The sequence below is a fragment of the Drosophila albomicans genome, chromosome 2R (assembly GCF_009650485.2).
Source record: "Drosophila albomicans strain 15112-1751.03 chromosome 2R, ASM965048v2, whole genome shotgun sequence".
NCBI classification, from domain to species: Eukaryota; Metazoa; Arthropoda; class Insecta; order Diptera; family Drosophilidae; genus Drosophila; species Drosophila albomicans.
In genome coordinates this window covers 34,212,737-34,235,004 of record NC_047631.2, presented here as the reverse complement: position 1 = coordinate 34,235,004, position 22,268 = coordinate 34,212,737, and the positions used below count along the sequence as shown (strand labels likewise).

Sequence of the window (22,268 nt, the reverse complement as noted above, 5' to 3'; positions counted from 1 at the left end):
ACGACATGGCATGCATGTGAATGACATTATTATTAAACAATCTAAGAATAAGTGGGTGTATGCTATCAAATTTATTTATATACAAACGAAGAATTTTAAATGGCCATTTCAGTTGCTTACGATATACGATACACGATGATTCACGATCTGCGATGATACGCGACATTCAATATATCGAAACCGGCATTGCGATAATTTTGCCTAGATGGCAACGCCGCCACTGAGAAGCAACAGCTGAGCACAAACAGCTGCGAAGAGACGGACACAATTTCGAGCAGCAGAAAATTAAATTTTCCTAAGATAAAATTAATAATAAGTGAACATGTGGGAGCCGCCACGACTAAGTGCATCGCTGCGTGCAAAAACAGAATTGGAATCGAGGCCACAGCGCTTCAATGGACTATCACAGGAACGTTCAGCAATTACAACTGCAGCGACGTCCACGACGACAAGTTTCACTGAGTAAGCCGCTGTAATTTTCACACCTGATGAAATTCCACTTATCTCAATTGTGTGCATGTGTCGTGTATGTGTGGGTGCCAACATATGCTACACTTTTATTTATTTCAAGGAAAAGTGAACAAACCATTGTCAAATTGCTGGCACAGTTGCCGGCAGAAAAACAGCCGGCTGCAAAAGTGCAACTGCAAAAACTACGCAATTTAGTGCAGGAATGCATGGGATACGAGGAGCAGCCCCAGGTGGTAGAGCATGCAGCATTATATCTGTTCTGGCTGATGCTAGATCAACACGTGTTGCTGGTGGCCACCACAACACGACTGCACGCCATGTTCGGAAACACATTCGATCGGAAGCAGACGCAAATCCACAGCGCTGTCCGATCCATAGCGGATGCTCTACAGGAGGATGAGTTACAGGCTCTAAAGCGCTGGATGCAGTCGCAGCGCAAGACTTACGACAGCCCGCTGTGGGGCGAAGATATTCACATTAGTTGTACGCCGGCGGACAGACTGGACATCAGCTTGCTAACGAATCTATCGCCAGAAGCCGCGCTCAAGAACCGCACAATCAACAAGTTCACCATGAAGTATAAGACGCAAGGTGCAACGTTGGCAGCCGCAACGCAGAGCAACTCTACAGATGGCTTTAAGCTTAGTTCGGAGTTGGAAACGTTGCTGAGCATTTCCCAGAAGCTCGAGGATGAGAATCTGTTGAGTCGCGTGGGCGATATTCTTGGCTCGAAGCGCAGCAGCGAGGATCTGCAGAATGAACTGATGGAGTTGCTGGGCTTTGAGCACTTTGAGCTAGTCATTCAACTGCTGCAGGATCGCACCAAGATTGCCCAGCAATTGGAACAGTATGCTTCGAGATCGCGTCGCGTCAAGCAGGTGAAACAAAAAAAGGAACAGGCCAGCTCTGTCGGCGCCGAGAAACGACCCACTGTGGCCACCACTGTCGTGGTGCAATCAGCGCAGGAGAAGCAGCTAGGCAAGCAGCAGCGGCGTGAGGAGAAGAAACTGCAACGCATCATGCGCAGCATCAAGGACGAGGAGGATGACGACGACGCCGGCGGTGCAGTGGCCATCTCCGCGCAGCAGCTGCGCATGCAACATCAGCGCAAGCTTCTGGAGGCGTCCCAGCGAGAGCCGCTGCTCCTGACTACCAAAGCGATCAAGGCTGAGCAGTCCACGTATACGGCACCCATTCGATATCCTTATGTGTTCGACAGCCAACTCGAGGCCAAGCAGCATGCCGGCTTTATTGGAGGCAGTCGCATAACGTTACCGGAGAATGCTGAACGCATCGACAATAAGCAGTGGGAGGAAGTCAAGATTCCGGCAAGTGAACCGCCTCCATTGACGGTGGGCAATCAACGCATCAAAATTGCCGACTTGGATGATATTGGACAGATGGCGTTTGCCAACTGCAAAGAACTGAATCGCATCCAGTCTGTCGTCTATCCCGTGGCCTATCACAGCAACGAAAACTTGCTGGTCTGTGCTCCAACGGGAGCGGGCAAGACAAACGTGGCCATGTTGACCATTGTTCACACGATTCACTGCCATCTGGAACAGGGCATCATCAATCGGGATCAGTTCAAGATTGTCTACATTGCACCCATGAAGGCTTTAGCGGCGGAAATGGTCGAGAACTTCTCAAAGCGCTTGCGATCGCTGCAGATCAGCGTTCGCGAACTGACAGGAGACATGCAGCTGACTAAGGCGGAGATGACGGCCACACAAATACTGGTAACGACACCAGAAAAGTGGGATGTGGTCACCAGGAAGGGTAATCTACTTAAACTCCAATCTATTTATTTTTGTTAACGCTTTGTACTATTTGCAGGCAGTGGAGATGTGGCACTCATCAGTCTGGTCAAGCTGCTTATCATCGATGAAGTGCATTTGCTACACGGCGAGCGCGGTCCAGTTGTTGAAGCGTTGGTGGCACGCACGCTGCGTCTCGTGGAATCCTCGCAATCCATGATTCGCATCGTGGGCTTGTCTGCCACACTGCCCAACTACATCGATGTGGCGCACTTCCTGCGCGTGAATCCAATGAAGGGCCTCTTCTACTTCGACTCACGCTTCCGCCCCGTGCCGTTGGACACGAACTTTATTGGCATCAAATCAGTGAAACCTCTGCAGCAGATTGCCGACATGGATCAGGTGTGTTACCAAAAGTGCTTGGAAATGGTGCAGCAGGGACACCAAGTTATGGTCTTCGTTCATGCCCGCAATGCGACGGTGCGAACTGCAAACGTGATCCGTGAATTGGCGCAGCAGAACAACACAAGTGCGCTCTTTCTGCCGACGGATAATAATGCACATGGTTTGGCCAATCGCTCCATACAAAAGAGTAGAAACAAGCAACTCGTCGAGCTGTTTTCCTGTGGCTTGGCCATGCATCATGCGGGCATGCTGCGTGCCGATCGTCAAATGGTCGAGAAGTACTTTGTGGAGGGCCACATCACAGTTCTTGTCTGCACGGCGACGCTTGCCTGGGGTGTCAATTTGCCTGCACATGCGGTCATCATTCGGGGAACGGATATCTACGATGCGAAGCACGGCAGCTTTGTGGATTTGGGCATTCTGGATGTGCTACAGATCTTCGGACGTGCAGGAAGACCTCAGTTTGACAAGAGCGGCGTGGGCACCATCATCACCAGCTACGACAAGCTCAATCACTACCTTTCGTTGCTGACCAATCAGTTCCCCATCGAATCCAACTTTGTGCAGTGCTTGGCTGACAATTTAAACGCAGAGATTGGACTGGGCACGATCTGCAACGTGGAAGAGGCTATCGAGTGGCTCAGCTACACGTAAGTCAAGTCATTAGTTGTATTCGTATGTTATTTAAGACTATCTATTCTTCAGCTATCTTTTTGTTCGTATGCGCATTAATCCCCATGTCTATGGCATTGAGTACGCCGAGCTGCAAAAGGATCCCACGCTTGAGGCGCGTCGGAGGCAGCTAATCATGTCTGCATCGATGAGTTTGGACAAAGCGAAGATGATGCGCTTTAATCAACGCACCATGGACATGAATATCACCGATCTGGGACGCACTGCCTCCCACTTTTACATAAAATACGACACTGTGGAAACGTTCAATGAGTTGATGAAGCCATTCATGAATGAATCTGAGCTGCTGGCCATGATGTCGCAGGCGCAGGAGTTCCAGCAGCTCAAAGTGCGCGACGACGAGCTGGAGGAGCTAGATGAGTTGCTCGAATACTACTGCAAGTTGAAAGCCTTTGGTGGCAGTGAAAATGTTTGCGGCAAGGTAAGAGAATGGAATACGAAACTATTTTGAAAGTGGACCTTACTAACCGTTCTGCTTGCAGGTTAACATTCTGATACAAACTTATCTGTCCAATGGCTACGTGAAATCCTTCTCGCTCAGCTCGGATATGTCCTACATCACGCAGAACATTGGCAGAATTGCGCGAGCGCTCTTCTCGATAGTGCTGCGACAAAACAACGCCATTCTCACGGGACGCATGCTGCAGCTGTGCAAGATGTTTGAGAGGCGGCAGTGGGACTACGACAGCCATCTGCGTCAGTTCCCGGCCATCAATGCGGAAACCATTGACAAACTTGAGCGTCGTGGATTAAGTATCTATCGACTGCGTGATATGGAGCAGCGCGAGCTGAAGGAATGGTTGCGCAGTGATCGCTATGCTGAGCTGGTCATTCGCTCTGCACAGGAATTGCCGCTACTCGAAGTGGAGGCTAGTCTGCAGCCCATCACACGCACCGTGCTGCGTATCACAGTCAATATTTTCCCCGACTTCACCTGGAATGATCGTGTGCATGGCAAGACTAGTCAAAGCTTCTGGCTGTGGATCGAGGATCCCGAGTCCAACTACATCTATCACTCGGAGCTGTTCCAACTGAATCGCAAGAGCGTTTTCAGCGGACAGTCGCAGCAGCTTGTGATGACCATACCACTGAAGGAGCCACTGCCGCCACAGTACTACATTCGTGTCACCAGCGACACTTGGCTGGGCAGCACCACCTGCATTCCACTGTCCTTCCAGCACCTTGTACTGCCCGAGCATCATCCGCCGCTCACGGAACTGCTGCCCTTGCGTCCACTGCCAGTGAGCAGCCTGCAGAACGAGCTTTATGAGTCGCTCTACAGCTTCTCGCACTTCAATCCCATCCAGACGCAGATCTTCCACTGCCTCTATCACACGGACAACAACGTGCTGCTCGGCGCTCCAACGGGCAGCGGCAAGACAATCGTTGCAGAGATTGCAATCTTTCGTGCTCTGAATCTGGATCCCAAGTGCAAAGTGGTCTACATTGCGCCACTCAAGGCGTTGGTCAAGGAACGCATCTCGGATTGGCAACAGCGCTTCCAGCGCTCCTCCCTCGGCCTTAAAGTAGTTGAGTTGACAGGCGACGTTACACCAGACATTCAGGCCATTCGCGAGTCGCAGCTGATTGTGACCACGCCTGAGAAGTGGGACGGTATCAGTCGATCGTGGCAGACGCGAGATTATGTGCAGCATGTAACGCTAATTGTGATCGATGAGATCCATCTGCTGGGCGAGGATCGTGGTCCAGTTATCGAGGTCATTATGTCGCGTACAAACTTCATTAGCTCACACACAGGCAGATCCATTCGCATTGTGGGCTTGTCCACGGCCCTGGCCAATGCCCAGGACCTGGCTAACTGGCTGGGCATCAAGCGCATGGGTCTGTACAACTTCAAGCCCTCGGTGCGTCCTGTGCCGCTGCAGGTGCACATCAACGGCTTCCCAGGCAAGCACTACTGTCCCCGCATGGCCACGATGAATCGACCCACATTCCAGGCCATTCGTACTTATTCGCCCTGTGAGCCGACTATTGTGTTTGTCTCTTCTCGTCGTCAAACGCGTCTCACAGCTCTAGACTTGATCACTTTTGTGGCGGGCGACGAGAATCCCAAGCAGTTCCTGCACATAGCCGAACAGGAGATGGAACTTATTCTACAGAATATTCGCGATCAGAACCTCAAGTTCTGCCTGGCATTTGGCATCGGACTGCATCATGCTGGTTTACAGGAGCCGGATCGTAAATGTGTCGAGGAACTGTTCCTTAACCGCAAGATCCAGGTGCTCGTGGCCACAGCCACGTTGGCCTGGGGCGTCAATCTGCCTGCCCATCTGGTAGTCATCAAGGGCACAGAGTACTTCGATGGTAAGGTGAAGAAGTACGTGGACATGCCCATCACGGATGTGCTGCAGATGATGGGACGAGCGGGACGACCGCAGTTTGACAACGAAGGAGTCGCTGTTGTGCTGGTGCATGACGAGAAGAAGAACTTCTACAAGAAGTTCCTCTACGATCCGTTCCCCGTGGAGTCCAGTCTGCTGGGCGTGTTGCCGGAGCATATCAATGCTGAGATTGTGGCGGGCACAGTGCAGACAAAGCAGGCGGCTCTCGACTACCTCACCTGGACTTACTTCTTCCGCCGTCTGCTGCGGAATCCCTCCTACTATCAGCTGGAGGGCATCGAACCAGAGAATGTGAATGCTTTCATGTCCAGCCTGGTGGGCAAAGTGGTCTACGAGTTGGAGGGAGCTGCCTGTGTTGTTGAGCGGGATGGTTTCCTAGTGCCCACTTTCCTAGGCCGCATCAGCTCCTTCTACTATCTGTCGTATCGCACAATGAAGCATTTCCTGGACGATCTGCAGCCTGGCATGGACACCAAGGAGGTGCTGCTGGCTATTTCCGACTGCTACGAGTTCGATCAACAACCCGTGCGTCACAACGAAGACAAATACAACGAGCAGCTGGCCGAGACGAGTCGCTTCCGGCCACCCTCGGCCAGCTGGGACTCGCCATACACCAAGACATTCCTGCTGCTTCAAGCGCACTTCTCCCGCCAAACGCTGCCCAACTCAGATTACTTAACGGACACCAAGTCGGCTCTGGACAATGCGACGCGTGTGATGCAGGCCATGGTGGACTATACCGCGGAGCGTGGCTGGCTGTCGACCAGTCTGGTAGTGCAACAATTGATGCAGTGCGTCATCCAGGCACGCTGGTTCGACGCCTGTGAGTTCCTCACATTGCCTGCTGTCAGCGAGGCCAATGTGGATGTGTTTCTAAACATTGCCCACGATAATCATGACTATCTGACGCTGCCAGTGCTAAAGGAGTTATGCAGAAATGACTACGAGCTGCTGGCTGCTCCGTTGCGCGACGCTTTCGAAGAGCACGATATAGAGCAGATGTACAGGGTAAGAGAGCACATGGTCCTTTTATCTAACTTTTGATTAACAATCGCTTATTTATCACAGGTTATTAAAGAGCTGCCCGAATTGGCAATGCAAGTATCTGTGGAGGGTCGTTATTTGGAGGATGAGTACGCCAAGCGTCCACTCTCCATTGCAGAAGGAACAGTTGTGTGGACTCCACTGCATGCTAACGAAGACTATGTGCTGTGCATCGATCTGCAGCGCCTTAACGTTGCCGGCCAACGACGCGCTCCTGGCCAGAGTTACGCCATCCACTGTCCCAAGTATCCCAAGCCAAAGAACGAGGCTTGGTTCCTGACGCTCGGATCACAGTCCAATGATGAGCTGTTAGCCATGAAGCGACTGACTCTACGCGGCACTCGTTCCTCCAACCGCATATCCTTCCAGGCGACGCCTCGACGGGGGCGACTGCAGCTCACGCTGTATCTGATGTCGGACTGCTTGATTGGTTTCGATCAGCAGTACGATCTGCACTTTGAGATTATCGACGCCAAGGCATAGAAGCTGCAACTTAGCACAACTAATATATGCATCCCATTTCCACGTATCACGAGCATTCTTTAAGCTGGAGGCTGATTTAGTCCAATAGTAATTCTAATAATAGTCGTAAACTAGCTTAGGACGTGATGTGATCCCCAGATTTTGAATTTTGAATAACGCATACGAATATGATTATGTTAAACATTTTTATATTGCAGCTAAGCTAAGAAACCATGTTGTAATTATCCCATTAAAGCCATTAATTGAACTACAATTAAGAATGCCAAACTGAACTGAACCTACCACAATTCGATGTGTTCAATATGTTTACACCCAACTAATGATAAGATTCTGTGTTAATTATAAGGTATAGATTAGATTATAACTCCCCTAAAGTGCCGCTAATGCTCCCTTAAAATGACTGCCCCTAGCTACAAGAGCTTCCTACATTTTATATTAGTGTATTAATACTCTTAACCACATCACGAAAGAGAACGCCTACATTATGAAATTCCACCCATCATGAACTGTATAAAGTGCGCAGCCAACATATTGCAGCCAGTCAGACGAATTTCGCATTTGATCGCGTCGAGTGATATACGCATTGAACTTTGAAATGATCTCTTTAATTGTGTTGGGCCTCTCGCTGTTGGCGTTGGGCTGGTACTATCTGAAGCATCATTACTCATATTGGGAACGACGAGGCTTTCCCGCCGATAAGAATGCTTCTATTCCCTTTGGATGTCTCGGAAGCGTCTTAAAAATGCAGAAGGCCATGGGCATGGCAGTTCACGATGTCTACTTGCAAAGTAAAGAGCGTTTTCTCGGCACCTATTTACTCTTCCGTCCAGCTGTTTTGGTGCGTGATGCAGAGTTGGCCCGGCGAGTGCTTGCCCAAGATTTCGCTAGTTTTCACGATCGCGGCATGTATGTCGATGAAGAAAAAGACCCATTGTCGGCATCGATCTTTGCATTACCCGGTCAGAGTTGGCGTTCTATGCGACAGAAGCTTTCGCCCTGCTTCACCTCCGGAAAGCTGAAGGCAATGTACAGCACCGGCGAAGACATTGGAAACAAGATGGTAAATCACTTGCAGAAAGAATTGCCGGAACAAGGTTCCAAGGAAGTGGATCTTAAGGCTGTGATGCAAATATATGCCATCGACATCATTGGCTCCACAATCTTCGGACTGGATATCAACAGTTATGAGCAGCCTGATAACAAGTTCAGGAAGTTGGTTACCGCTTTACCAACCGATAATCGCCTAATGGCCTATATGCAGATGCTGGTTATATTAATTCCCTCGTAAGAAACTTCACTCTATGTTAGAAAATTTAACTCCACACTCGTTGTTACAGCGTCGCACGGATGATCTTTAGCCTTCGCTTGCCGAATGCGATCGGAGCTGCCATGTTAGCCATTGTAAAGGACACCATGGAGCAAAGAGAAAAACAGGGCATTGTGCGTAAGGACATGATGCAGCTGTTTATGCAATTGAGAAACAAAGGTAGTGTCGATGAGGACGACAGTAAGACCTGGAGTTTAGAGACCACAGATGACGGTAAGTTGTGTTCGATATACAATAGAAATCATTGCAATAACGAAGCTCATTGCTGCAGGACACTTAAAGAGCATGTCGCTGGAGGCAATTACCGCGCAGGCTACCGTCTTTTATTTCGCTGGACAGGAGACAACGGGATCAACAGCTGCATTCACTATTTTTGAGCTTGCCCAGAATCCGGAGCATCTTGAGCGACTTCAAAACGAGGTGGATGAGACGTTGAAGCAGAATAATGGGCAAATTTCTTACGATGTGCTTAACAAGATGGAGTTCCTCGACCTCTGTGTGACCGAAACTTTGCGCAAATATCCTGGTTTGCCCATGTTAAACCGAGAGTGCACTAAGGACTTTACCTTGCCAGACACGGATTATGTAATTAAGAAGGGCACTCCTGTCGTGATCTCCCTTTATGGAATACACCGTGACTCCGAGTATTTCCCGGATCCTGACAAATACGATCCGAATCGATTTGCAGAGGAAACCAAGAACTACAATCCCGTCGCATATATGCCCTTCGGCGACGGACCCAGGATCTGCATTGCCCAGCGAATGGGTCGCATTAACTCCAAGCTAGCCATTGTAAAAATACTGCAACACTTTGATATCGAAGTGATGAGCAAACGGGAGTTAGAGTATGAGCCCTCTGGCTTTCCACTAGTGCCCAAGGATGGAGCAAAGGTTCGTCTCTCCAAACGGACAACCTTGGCTCAGTAGCGATTCAATGTTTAACAAATTTATGAAATGCATGAAATTCGGCTATACCGCAAGATCGATTAGATAGAAGGCTATTAAGATAATGTTGGACAGTCTAATCTTCATATCGATGTTACATAAATATATCGAGTCTAGTCCGAGCAGTGACTGTATCTGAATGCACTTCAAAGGATCATGTTGTATCTAATATCGAACTGACTTCGATCACCAGTACCATCTTGAGATTTTGGGATTATAGATGTCAGCGACGTTGTACAAGTAATTTACTATTGTATGAAAAAAAAATATTCAATCCACGAAGCCAAGTTATATTTATCTCAGAAAGGGCATGAATTGAACTAAAATGCCAATCTATAGTGAACCTACCACAAATCGAAGTGTTCAAAATGTTTGCACCTAAATAGAGATAAGATTTCGTATTATCAGAATGTATAGATTAGAAACTAATGGCTCCTCCATGGATTTCGTACATTTCAAACAAAGTGTAGCTATGCTCTTAGCACCAACACGAAAGAGCGCGTGTACATTATGAAATCAGCGTCAACATGGATTGTATAAAGTGCGCAGTCAACGAATCGAAGCCAGTCAGACAAGTTTTGCGCTTGATCGCGTCGAGTGTTATTCGATTCTATTCGCTTCTATTCGAACTTGGAAATGCTCTCTTTGATTATCTTAGGCCTCTCGCTATTGGCGTTGGGCTGGTACTATCTCAAACATCATTACTCATATTGGGAACGACAAGGCTTTCCCACCGATAAAAATGCATCTATTCCTTTTGGATGTCTCGGTAGCGTCTGGAGAAGAGAGAAGGCCATGGGCTTGGCTGTACACGATGTTTACTTAAAGAGTAAAGAACGTTTTCTCGGCACCTATTTACTTTTCCGTCCGGCTGTACTAGTGCGTGACGCTGAGCTAGCTCGACGAGTGTTGGCTCAAGATTTCGCAAGTTTCCACGATCGCGGCGTTTATGTTGACGAGGAGAAGAATCCATTGTCGGCATCGATCTTTGCCTTGCCCGGCCAGAGCTGGCGTTCTATGCGACAGAAACTTTCGCCCTGTTTCACCTCCGGCAAGCTAAAGGCAATGTACAGCACAGGAGAGGATATTGGAGACAAGATGGTGTATCACTTGAAGAAAGAACTTCCGGAACAAGGTTTCAAGGAAGTGGACCTTAAGGCCGTGATGCAAACATATGCCATCGATATCATAGCTTCCACCATCTTCGGGATGGACATCAACAGTTACGAGCAGCCAAACAACAAGTTTAAGAAGCTAGTTTCCGCTGCCCGAGTCAATACTAGATTTACAGCTCTATTTGGGATGCTGATATTCCTGGTTCCTTCGTAAGTAGCCCGCACTAGGTAATGAAAATCCAACTCATATCTTACCTATTTTTTAGTGTCGCACGGCTGATGTTCCGCCTTGGCTTGCAGAACCCTGTTGGATTAGCAATGTTAGCCATTGTTAAGGAGACCATGGAGCAAAGAGAGAAACACGGCATTGTGCGCAAGGACATGATGCAGCTGCTCATGCAGTTGAGGAACAACGGCAGCATCGATGAGGACGACCACAAAATCTGGAGCTTAGAGAAGACAGATGACGGTGAGTTGTTCTCCGCGTGCAGTTAATTCACTTCTATAACTATTCCAATTGTTGTAGGCCGTTTAAAAAGCATGTCGCTCGAAGCGATTACCGCGCAAGCTTTTATATTTTATATTGCTGGTCAGGAGACAACAGGATCAACAGCTGCATTCACAATTTTTGAGCTAGCTCAGCATACGGAACATTTGAAGCGTCTTCAAGATGAGGTAGATGAGACGTTGAAGCAGAACGATGGACAAATTACCTACGACGTGCTGAACAAGATGGAGTTCCTTGACTTATGTTTGAATGAAACGTTGCGCAAATATCCTGGTCTTCCTCTCCTAAACCGAGAGTGTACTAAGGACTTTACTTTGCCGGACACGGACCATGTGATTAAGAAGGGCACTCCCGTCGTGATCTCCCTCTATGGCATTCACCGCGACCCCGAGTACTTCCCGGAGCCCGACAAATATGATCCGAATCGATTTGCAGAGGAGACAAAGAACTACAATCCTGTGGCATACATGCCATTCGGTGAGGGACCCAGGATCTGCATTGCACAGCGAATGGGCCGCATTAACTCAAAGCTTGCCATCGTTAAAGTACTACAACATTTTAATATCGAAGTGATGAGCAAACGGGAGGTGAAGTACGAAGCCTCTGGCATTGCCCTTATGCCAAAGGAGGGCGTAAAGGTGCGTCTCTCCAAAAGGACCCCCGTGTCTCAATGAAATATTTGCCGAAGTTACGAATTGAATAAAATTCGACAATGCCGCAAATTCGATTAGATAAAAGGCCATTAAGATAGTGGTGCGAAATAGATAACTAATAGTATTTAAACCTCCTTATCGATGTTACAAATAAATATAGAGTCGAGTCAGAGCTGTGAATGTTAATGGAGTCAACACTTTTTATTAAATGCTTCAATTTGTTGCACTTGTATTATCTGTCGAATTAGTCAGCACATAAATTTATTTATAATTATTACAGATTAAAGGTATTTATTTAAAGGAACAGTTGCATAAAGAGTCTGCTTGTTTCATCAGGGTTTGTTTGGACTTTAGGGTTGTGCCAGGGTGATGAATATACAACTAGTGTTTAGTTCATTAGTGTTAGTTCATTCGAAGAACAAGAATCTATTTTTACTCGGTAGCATACTTAAAAAATTTGTAATTCAATTCATTTTACATTTTTTAAATTTCATAACCCATAGTATTTTGTTTTTTTAGTTAATACTTCTAAATTAGAGCGAATATTTCAATCGAAAATTAAATTAAATCGTCAGTAATTTGAGTGGTCTCCGTCGATGTGCAGAGCACATGGGAGCTGAAGATGGCGTAATCTTCAACAAGTGGTTCACTCTCTGTTTGTGGCGACTGGACATCCGAGTCGATGATCATAGATTCAGGATCGATTGCCATCGCTGCAGCTTCCCAATCGATCCCTGACTCTTCCAAACTCTTCTCCTTGGATGTCTGGGCATCTTTAGACTGATCACTTGCAGCCAAGTCGATGATCATAGATTCAGAATTGATTGCCATCGCTGCAGCTTCCCAATCGATCCCTGACTCTTCCAAACGCTTCTCCATGGATTTCTGGGCATCTTTAGACTGATCATTTGCAGCCAATTGGGAATGTTCGGCTCCGGCATTTTTAGACATATTGACGTCTTCGTTTTCAGCAATCGTAGGCAATGGAAGAATTTCGCTTTCGGTATTTCCGACGTGCCGAAGTTGAGGTTCGCCGGAAATGGGACCTGAAGATATGTCGGCAACTGGGTAGTTAATTGTATTATCAGACGCAACTCTGCTACCATTGGGACTACTGGGCCATTCATTGGGTATTTCCGCCAACATTAATGACGTCTCTTGGTCTTCACTGATCTCTTCAATGGACAACGATGTTGATGACTCTTGGGTTGGCAAGTTATTCCATCTGTCTAAACGTATATTATTACGCTTCTTGAGTATGCAACGACGGATATGCACAGATTTTTCAATTTCCTTCGGTTCATAAGGTATTACCATTTTTTTCTTTACCGCTTTGATATACATTTTGTTGATGAAGACTTCTGAACGATTTTTCAGGCGTTCCTTTTTGTCGAAACGTTTCTTTGCGTCCCATAGACAATTGAAAAGCGTCATATCGACACACAGTTTGGTGCGCAGACACAACTGTCGCACATCTTCAGGACTATATTGTCGACTTAGATCTTCACTGGTAACTCTATCAGGTTCTGTTAAGCGGTGGGCTAAATCTGAATCGGACTCATCCCATTCCTTCGTTAATTCCTTAATGCCTGAGTCCAAATCTTTTTGATATTTGACCAGTGCATGCGATAAACAACGCGTCATATTAAAATAACAATAACGGTTTGCGCTCTTTAATTTGTGTTCAGTGTGACCGTGATCATTGAAATAGTTAGTTGTTCACTCTTATTTGGATGATTTTATTCCGTTCTTGGGAACGAAATTTGACTAATAAAAGAACGACTTAGTTCACTGATCAAAAACGAACGAAAAGAAAAAACAAGTTACATACATATGTAGGTAGAATCTAATATATTTTGTATACCTACATAATTTTTGCAGGGCATTGAATGCTCCGCATAGCAATTGATCCGCATTCAACCCCGTAGAAGTGGTATCAAAGTTCTCTCTATTTGGCTGCACCTGTTAATAAATTAATATAAGCAACCCCTTATAAAATAAGTCACAAGGTCACACGCACAGTATACTAACTTTGTCACTATCGATATCAATCGATCGCGACCACACTGTCAGCTGTTTTGAGTGGTCACACCTGCCATCATCTGGCATCAACAGAAATGTTTAGCAATTAAGTGATTTGCTGCTGCCAGGGGCAACAACAAAAATAATGCCCATAAAATACTTCGAGTTTTCTTTCGCACCTCGCTTGTTTATTTATAATTATTACAGATTAAAGGTACTTATTTACAGGAACAGTTGCATAAAGTGTCTGCTTGTTTCATCAGGGTTTGTTGGGACTTTCGGGTTGTGCCAGGGATTAGTTGTTCTCGCGCTGCTCCAGTTGTTGTTGTTGCTGCTCATTCTCAAGCATTTTCTGTTTATTTTTCTGCCTAAAGATTTCCTTACTAGCCTCCTTTATGGCCTCGAAGATCTTCGCCTGCGACATTATTTGCTTTTGAACATTCTCCACAGCGGGCTCTGCATTGATGTCAATTAAATCGCTTAATCCTTCCGAGAGGTATTCATTGTTATACGGTTTTTCTTCGATCTCATTGCGCTTTATCAATGAATATGGTGGATACGAAGGATACGAGGTACGCTTGCGTCCACAGCCTGTTAAAACACACAAGTTTATTAACTGTAATATAATTATTACCGAGTCCTTGCATCACCTGTAAATGCATTGCAGAATGGCCGTTTCTCGTATTTCCATTGAATTACTCCACTCAGTTTGTGCTGTTGGATTAAAGAAGCCAAATCAATACTTATACCATTATCCTTAAATGTCCTGGAAGCCGCCGTTTTAAATACTTAATAAAACTGCTTGCAACTGCATGCAATTAAAAAAAAATTGCTCATAGCTCAAGGACATCCTTACGCAGGATGTTCGAATATGGCTCGGAGAGCTAAACAGTATGCGCTCTAGCGATTGCCATCAAAAAATTATTAAATCCGATAAGAAACATTAACTTGAAATATTTTGGTCAAAAATCGCTAGAGAACGTGCTAAAATTGGAAAAACCAGGATATCTCGAAAACGGAAAGGACGATTTAAATGAGCTTTGGCCAGATGGTAGACATTGCTAAGACTGGTCGTTTGACACCTCATTCGGCAGGATCCTCAAGGACATTTCAGAGTTATGACTAATTATTTCTGCAAGAAAAAGTCCTTTTATCTCAGCAACCAAAAGGATATTCGTCCTTTTGAAAACGTCATTCAATTTTGATGGATATGCACTATCTGTATGCCAAAGGACATCACTCTAGTCCTTATATTAGCTGAGTTAAGGCTGATTTTTCGATTTTTTGATAATTTTTCTATGCTACCCCCTTGGAAAAATTTTGCCTACATTTTTGAGTAAAATTCATCAAATTTTTAGATGCCAAGCAAGTGATTCACTCTCAGGGGTCTCAAAAAGTTGTATTAATTTTAGATTTAGAATGATACAAAGATATATCTAGATATATAATGTTTAATTTTCATACCTAATCAGCAGTATGATCATTTGATACAAATGCCTCACATACTTTTAGGAGCTGCGTTACAATAGTTTGCATTAATTAAAGTATTATTTAAATGATTGCATACTTTTGGGGATGACAATTGAAGCGCGCTGGGTATACAGAGCTTTAAAAGATTGCATACTTTCATGCCGACTTGGTAATAAATTTCTCACGTTCATATTGCATACTTTTAGGAGTGATTTGAAACACCAAATTTGAGTTTAGTTTTTTATGTGTCTCATAGATGGCTTCAACCATAAAAAATACATTATTTTATCATAGCATACTTTTGTGTCGTTAGCAAATTACAAAACTCTTTCATTCTGTACTAAATGGAGCCATGCTACGTTGCTAAATGCTTTTATCGAATCTTCTACTTTTTACTCTTTATTCTATATTACCAAAACTTTAAATAAACAAATGTTGTGCACGAAAATGTAATTTACGTTTAACAATTATTAAGAGATACATCAGGCCATACATTTCGCGAAATTATTACACTTTTACTCACATTCACTTCGTTGTTTTCGGTCTCTAAGGAGGCATTAGTAGAAAACACACAGATGAAAAGCACAGCCAGGCAAAGACAAATTTCCAGAGTGCTTCTCATTTTGCTCTACTGTTGATTCGGTTAGAGATGAGTGAGATTAGCCGCGTGACGCCTGCACAGTTTAACGCTCAACTGGCAATTGAAAGAAAATCGCGAACGCGGTCCTCGGTCAACAAGTCGGCTACGCAATGTGAGACTTGTTTCTTTCAGGATATGACAGGACTGCCTGCGGTGCAGTGAATGTATTTTGGTTGCCACTTAATAGCGTTTTGTGTTTTTCCCGACCTTACTCATGCCCCGCCCCCTTGACCATTGAGGTTAAGCATTTAGCGTTTAACGTTTGCCCTTGCTTTTGGCTTTACCAAATGTTTAAGACTTTAAGAATAGCTAGACAAAAGAAATGCATTCTGAATAGGTTTGAAGATTCCCTATCTAGTCAATTTTACTACAAATACCAACTAATTTCGATCAGTGTAAATGCAACGCCGACACATTCTCGTGAGAGCTGCGAGAAGTCCATCTATTTATAAAGACCCGACACGAAAACCAACTCGCAGACAAGTATATATACGCTATATACGAATACGCGAGTACGATATAATCAGCGGTTCTTGTTCCTAAGTGTGCATTTTCCGAAAGTTTTCTTCACGCTTCCACAGGAATTTTCGGCCAAAACAACTGGCCATTTCGAAACGATTCTCAGTGGATACGGAACACGGACGGCTCCGGGTCGGAATTTAATAAGAATCAATATTACAGCAGACATCAGAGATCTCTGTTAAATAAACAATTAGTGCAATTCGTATAAACAAAAGAGTAGTCGAAATAAAGGCCAAAGCAACAAATAAGTAAGAGAGCTAAGAAATATTTGTGGCACGCTTGATATTGGTTTTTATTATCGTTGGATCGTTGAATTTGTTGTTGCGTGTTGCGAATCGGTGTCGAGAGGTGTCGGAGGAATTTCTGTCTCATCTCTACTACATAGTACTAAAATAGCATGTGAGTAATTAAGAATTCTATAACTTATACAATTTCATTGATAAACGACAACCGGAAAGAGTTAAAAAAGACCTAAGATACATTTGTATCTACCAGATATTGTATCTATATAGATATATCTATGGCTGTACCTGTCTGCGCCCATCTGTCACAGATTGCACATTCGAATTCGAGAGTTGTTCGTCTTCTTTTTTGTTTTTCTGTTGTTTTTTGGTTGGTTTTGTTTGCTGGTAAAGTAAAACACTAAAAATACCTCGGCTATTTTCAGTTGTCGTCAGTTTTAGTATCGCATGCGGGTATGACAAGTTTCCAGTCCTGTTTCGGCTTTTCCTTTCACTTGTCGCCCACGTTCGCACACAGATTCCACGCCGACACTTTTGTTTATAATTACCATAAAGCGAAAATCGCAAACACATAAACATTTCAGCACATGAGTGTCCGCTAATTACAGCGAATAAAGTGAAAAGGTGATCGTAAAATATAATTTGAAACGAGCAATGAAAATTCTCTGCATTTTCTTTCGATTTTCCACCGCGAACACGGAAAAACATGTCGAATGACGCTTGCAGCCAATGCAGAGCATCTTTGTTGTGGCGTCTCGTCGCGTCGCGTCGTCGTCTTTTTTATTTATAAATATGATAATTTATTTTATCTTTTGCTATTTTGTTTTATCCGTTTCGATTCTCTCACTCTGCTATTAATAGACAAAAGATGTCAGAGCCCACGGCCCAACAACAGCAGTCGCAGAATGGCAAGGAGCGTTCCAAGTCCACTGAGGAGAAGGAGGTGCCCCGCGAGCCGGCTCTCGTTTGTAAAGACATCAATGTAGGCGTCTCCTTCCTTCCATTCTCTCTCTTCCCACTCACCATCTTTGCATGTTTGTCGCACAGATTAAGACTGAATTAGAGTGCCTGGTGAAGCTGCTCGATGGCAAGATCTACAAAGAGGAGGAGGTGGCCATGGAGGAGCTGCATCAGTATTTGATCGAGGATGACGGCTCTTGGGCGTTGGGCGACAACTTTCTGGTGTTTGTGCAGCGAGTGCTGCGCGATGTGCAAGCCTTCTCACCGGACACACGGATTCACATGATTCGCACATTGGCCTACGCCGCTCTTAAGGACGATGTGATCATTATTCTGCATCAGGATCGCAGGGATCACACGCTGATGAACTACGCACAGGACATTGACAAGCAGACACCCGAGGAGCAGCAGGCCTGGGCCATGTTCGTAAGTCCGCTTACACACTTCACTTCAAAATAAGCGTTGAGAAAACTCACCTTTCCGACAGACCTGCAATCTCTTCGAAAATGTGGGACCCTCGGAGTGGCTGCTGTACATTTCAGAGTGGGAATACAATGGTCAGACCATCTCGAACATACGCGTCACAACCAAGGTGGCTGTGCACTGCATCCTCTCGAATTGCCCGCAGCTGAAGAACATTGGCTCGATGATCCTCTACAACATTGCGATCAAGGAAGTCAAGACTGTGGTAGGTCAAAGATGCATCCACCAAGCAGCCACTTCTCTTAGCTAACACTCTTGCTCACAGGTATTCGATGATGTTGCCGTGGAGCTGGCCATGGCCATACTGCAGTTTTTCCAGAGCAGTCCCAATGAGGAACAGATCTTCCGCACACTGAAGGCACTGGCCCGATTCCTCGAGGTATTGACCCATATTCGATTTGACGTCGCATTGACAGCTGTCATCGCATGTCATTTAACACATATTTTTGTTTCGTTTGTTGTCTCAGGTCTCGCCAGACGTGCAGATGATTATTCAAATGATTGGACCGCATCCAAAACAATTCACTGGCAAGAGCGAGCGCGTCGACGAGCTGATAAAGATCATCTCCCGCAAGGTGCCCGCCTAAGAGAGGCGCCGCGAGTGAGCGAGGGAAACTTGTAGATATTTAAGAGGATAACAATCATAGGCATACACCATGTAGATCTTTCATTTTTGTAAAGCATTTTCGCTACACAATAAACATACAACTATTCTTTATGTGCTGCCTCTCTCTGCCTCACATCATGCTGTCGCCGCAGCAGAGCTTGAGCAGTGGGAATCCGTTGCCGCCGTTGGCACGCAGCTGGAGCCAGTGCTTCTGGTTGGAGACAAACATTTCCGATGGCAGCTGCGTGTCCTGGGCATTCGCATCCTCTGAGAGAGAAAGAGTGACCACCAGGAACTATTTCCAACTGCAGGAGCATTACTCACCTGACTTCTTGTCGAACTTCGGCGACTGTGTGATGGAGATGATGTCCTCCGGCTTCCGCAGCAGAATCTTGCCAACACCTTTGCACATTCGCAGCACTTCGTGATTGCTCAGCTTCTCCAATTGCTGCTCGTCGAGCAGCGTGCAGGCAAGTATCCATTCCCGCACATCGTCAAAGTCGTTGAGCAGACGCAGTGCACCATTGACACTGAAGCGAATGCGCTTTTGGTAAATAAAATCCAGCCACGCCTCGCAGATGAGCTTCAGTATGAGCTTGAGTATGACAATGTCCTTGGTGGCACGTATGCTGGGCAGAAAGATTTCGTCCAGCACATAGCCCACATACAAGCTCTTCTCCTCGTCGTTGTAGACACTTCGTTGCCAGTGGCTGGCAGCTGGGAAGCAGAGCGTAAAATTGGCCAGGCTGAGGATGCGGCAGACCGCCGATAATATCTGAACACATTCGTCGGTAGTTTTCTGGCGAGGCACAAACATAAGTGACAGCGAGATGACAATATATTGTACAATAGCACGCACCTTGAGCAGATCGATGTTGTTGGTGGACTCGGTGATCAGCTTGGTGCGCAGCGCAACGCACACAAGCATCAGGATGTCACTCAAATCGGCAGTGAGTTTGGGCAGTTTGAAGGTATTGAAGACACTCAGGCAGAGCTTGACATCGTGTTCCAGTATCTGAAAGAAACGATCCATCTTCCACTCGCAGCACAGCAGCTTTGCTTGCTCGGTGACCCACAATCTCATCGAGTGCACCGAATGATCTGAGAGAAACATAAATCAGGGATGCCCCAAACATATGTTACTCGTCTATTTACCTAGCCTATGGAGAATGGGAATCTGTTCGGCCACCGGCAACAAGCTAGAGTTGTTGTGCGCGTCGGTGTTGGAGAAGTACTGATTACTCAGGTTAACTAGGTTCGAGAACACACTGATCCATACAGTGCCTGTGGGAGTGCCGTGTTCCTAACAAGTAAGGAATAGACAATACTTTATCGTAGTGCTCATATAGAAGGACAGAAAGGCAGACGGACTTACATTGTTCGGTGCATCGCGATACTGCTCGACAACCTGCTGAACAAGACGACTGGGATTACTGGACGATATGAGGGTCAGGCGAAAGAGCTGATCCCAAATGTTATTGCACATGAATCCAGTAAGGATTTCGCCAATGCCACGCAGCGTGGAAAATACAGGCTCGGGAATATCTGAAGTGGATTAGAGAATTCTGCAAACTACAAAAATATACTCAAATGCAGTCTCTCACCATTAACATTCTGATGATAAAGCCAACAGCGTATAGAGTCGATGTGGGTGAGATTGTAGCAGGACATGGGCGTGTCAATCCACCAGAGAAGTATGTGGTCTAGTATAATTCCCACATAGGACCACAGCAAACGCAATCCGCGTACAATGTAGGCATTCATGTCCACCTCACCTGCCTTGCGAGTGTCTGCGGGGATTCTTGATAAGCGGAGGGATAGAAATCTCTGAAGAACTTACCGAATATGGTTGGACATATTTCCGTGGCCTTGGCTATAAGCTGCGCAATGAAGATGCGCTCTTTTTGGAGAAAGCTCTCAGTGTGCTTACAGCGCAGACTCTGGTGGTCTTGACCCTCAACTCTGGACTCTGCTCCCGCAGATACTCCTGCTCCACTTGTGCTCGGCAGTTGCAAAGCATTGTAATCCTGGGTCGAGTCAGCGTAGGGTTGATAATCTCCAGCGGCAAAGGAAATGTTTAAAGTGCGTAGGATCTCGAGGCTAGAGGATGTGGACTCGTTGTTCTGTTGCTGCTGTTGATGCTCTCGCCAGGCATCCTGCTCACCCATGTTGAATAAGCCAAAGACCAGATCAAGCGCATTCTGTTCCACGCGCGTCTGAGCCACGTACTATGAAGAAATACTCCTCCTCAGTAATGAAGACTTGAGGGAAGTCGAGCAATCAACTTACCTGAAGCACAAAGCCAAAGTCAATGTTCTTAAGGGACATGAGCAGAGCTGGATACATGTTGCTGCACACATTGGCATGCATCTCCTCCTTGCACTTTCCGCTCAGCTTCGGCTCCTTCTCTTCTCCCTCAGGCTGTACCTCCTGCTCTGGCTGCAAAGGAGTCTTTGCCTGTTCTTGACCCTGAATAGAGTTCAAACTTCGGCAGCGATTGTATAGCTGGGTGATGTGGAGAGCCCAGTTGAGCCACATCTCGGACTGCATCGACTTGCGCAGTAGCAGACTCAACTGCAAAAGGAACAATGAAAGCTGAGTATGCCTAAGTTGGGTGAAAAGAGCAGTCACCCACTGTTCGTTTGAGCACAAAAGTCAACTGGCAGAAGCGCCTGTCGTTGAGCTCCATGATCAAATTGAACTTGCGCATGAGGAGAGCATTGTAGGGACTCCGTTTGATCTTCTTCGATAGCGACTGGAAGTCTGCATTCTTGGTCTCATCCTTGAGGCTCCAGTAAAGTTCCACCACCTGCTCGCACTCCTCCAGAATGGTATCCTACCCGAGAAGAGAACACTTAAGAGATGCCCCAACACAGCCTCAACTCAACTCATCGCGACTCGACTCACATGCTCACTGAAGATGGCCGAGTTGACATCGATCACAATCCGCTTGGTAATGCGTCGCAGCTCCAGGCCAAGGTTCCCAATTTCCGCGAACGTGTGCATCGGCTGCGATTTGTTGCGGCAGTACCATTTTGGTGTCGTGCTCATTTTCGGAGTTGCCCCGTCGCGCGAACGCGGCCACCTTGCTCCCCTCTTTCCCTCTCACTCCCGTTCCAGCACGGAACCAATCGCCTGCCCCTTCGTAAATCGCTTTTTAATTATTGTGTCTCCCAGGCACGCATTCGCCTCGCGTCCTTTTTTCCTGCGTCTGGCCTGGCGTTATCAAATGCAAATTTCGCGATTGTTTAATCGATGCCAGGACGCTTCGCCTAGCAACGCACGCATGTTCCACATGTGGCAGCGAGACCTCCAAAAACCAACCGTGCCATCTGCATGTTTAGTCATTTAGCAACATTGACAGACAATCAGGATGCGCTACACGCCACTCGCAAAGTTCCTTGGTGCATCGTCCAATTCGGCGTATTAAAGACGCGACAATTCCTCAAGAATCATACAGAAGTGTAGGGTATCATCAAGTCCTTTTCATAGCGAATTAAGTAATCACAATAAAGTTACGAATTGTTTCAGCCTGTGGGGCAGATTCAATTTCGAAGT

The 22,268-nt window shown here is 46.1% G+C and overlaps 6 protein-coding genes across 8 annotated transcripts; 4 read left to right on the top strand and 2 right to left on the bottom strand.

Annotated features, from left to right (window-relative positions):
• The first annotated feature begins 225 nt into the window (after positions 1-225).
• LOC117573749 (activating signal cointegrator 1 complex subunit 3) lies at positions 226-7,488 on the top strand. Its single transcript, XM_034257129.1, has 6 exons — positions 226-462; positions 572-2,250; positions 2,308-3,283; positions 3,339-3,747; positions 3,809-6,697; positions 6,758-7,488. Exons 1-6 carry the CDS (start codon positions 323-325, stop codon positions 7,214-7,216), a joined length of 6,552 nt encoding a protein of 2,183 aa, XP_034113020.1. The 5' UTR covers positions 226-322; the 3' UTR covers positions 7,217-7,488.
• A 91-nt stretch (positions 7,489-7,579) lies between these two features.
• On the top strand, positions 7,580-9,485 carry LOC117573753 (probable cytochrome P450 6d4). Of its 2 annotated transcripts, XM_052007845.1 has the most exons (4): positions 8,061-8,204; positions 8,354-8,500; positions 8,554-8,756; positions 8,815-9,485. In XM_052007845.1, exons 1-4 carry the CDS (start codon positions 8,062-8,064, stop codon positions 9,468-9,470), a joined length of 1,149 nt encoding a protein of 382 aa, XP_051863805.1. In that variant the 5' UTR covers position 8,061; the 3' UTR covers positions 9,471-9,485. The 2 variants fall into 2 exon arrangements, with proteins under 2 accessions (XP_034113028.1, XP_051863805.1); XM_034257137.2 differs by having other exon boundaries at positions 7,580-8,500.
• A 638-nt stretch (positions 9,486-10,123) lies between these two features.
• Positions 10,124-12,066, top strand: LOC117573752 (probable cytochrome P450 6d4). The gene is made up of 3 exons (XM_034257136.2): positions 10,124-10,813; positions 10,870-11,072; positions 11,130-12,066. The coding sequence occupies exons 1-3, from the start codon at positions 10,125-10,127 to the stop codon at positions 11,783-11,785; spliced, it is 1,548 nt and encodes a 515-aa protein (XP_034113027.1). The 5' UTR covers position 10,124; the 3' UTR covers positions 11,786-12,066.
• Positions 12,067-13,947: 1,881 nt separating this feature from the next.
• Positions 13,948-16,109, bottom strand: LOC117574823 (cardioactive peptide). The gene is made up of 3 exons (XM_034258794.2): positions 15,780-16,109; positions 14,437-14,500; positions 13,948-14,377 (listed from the first exon to the last, which is right to left on the bottom strand). Exons 1-3 carry the CDS (start codon positions 15,876-15,878, stop codon positions 14,082-14,084), a joined length of 459 nt encoding a protein of 152 aa, XP_034114685.1. The 5' UTR covers positions 15,879-16,109; the 3' UTR covers positions 13,948-14,081.
• Positions 16,110-16,452: 343 nt separating this feature from the next.
• On the top strand, positions 16,453-18,821 carry LOC117575380 (uncharacterized). Of its 2 annotated transcripts, none has more exons than XM_034259553.2 (6): positions 16,453-16,817; positions 17,522-17,642; positions 17,708-18,046; positions 18,108-18,308; positions 18,369-18,482; positions 18,571-18,821. In XM_034259553.2, the coding sequence occupies exons 2-6, from the start codon at positions 17,529-17,531 to the stop codon at positions 18,688-18,690; spliced, it is 888 nt and encodes a 295-aa protein (XP_034115444.1). In that variant the 5' UTR covers positions 16,453-16,817; positions 17,522-17,528; the 3' UTR covers positions 18,691-18,821. The 2 variants fall into 2 exon arrangements, with proteins under 2 accessions (XP_034115444.1, XP_051863806.1); XM_052007846.1 differs by lacking the exon at positions 16,453-16,817 and adding an exon at positions 17,267-17,284.
• LOC117575379 (uncharacterized) lies at positions 18,822-22,212 on the bottom strand. The gene is made up of 10 exons (XM_034259552.2): positions 21,618-22,212; positions 21,346-21,546; positions 21,000-21,284; positions 20,551-20,938; positions 20,315-20,500; positions 20,086-20,255; positions 19,866-20,013; positions 19,570-19,811; positions 19,035-19,509; positions 18,822-18,977 (listed from the first exon to the last, which is right to left on the bottom strand). The coding sequence occupies exons 1-10, from the start codon at positions 21,759-21,761 to the stop codon at positions 18,841-18,843; spliced, it is 2,376 nt and encodes a 791-aa protein (XP_034115443.1). The 5' UTR covers positions 21,762-22,212; the 3' UTR covers positions 18,822-18,840.
• Positions 22,213-22,268: the final 56 nt, after the last annotated feature.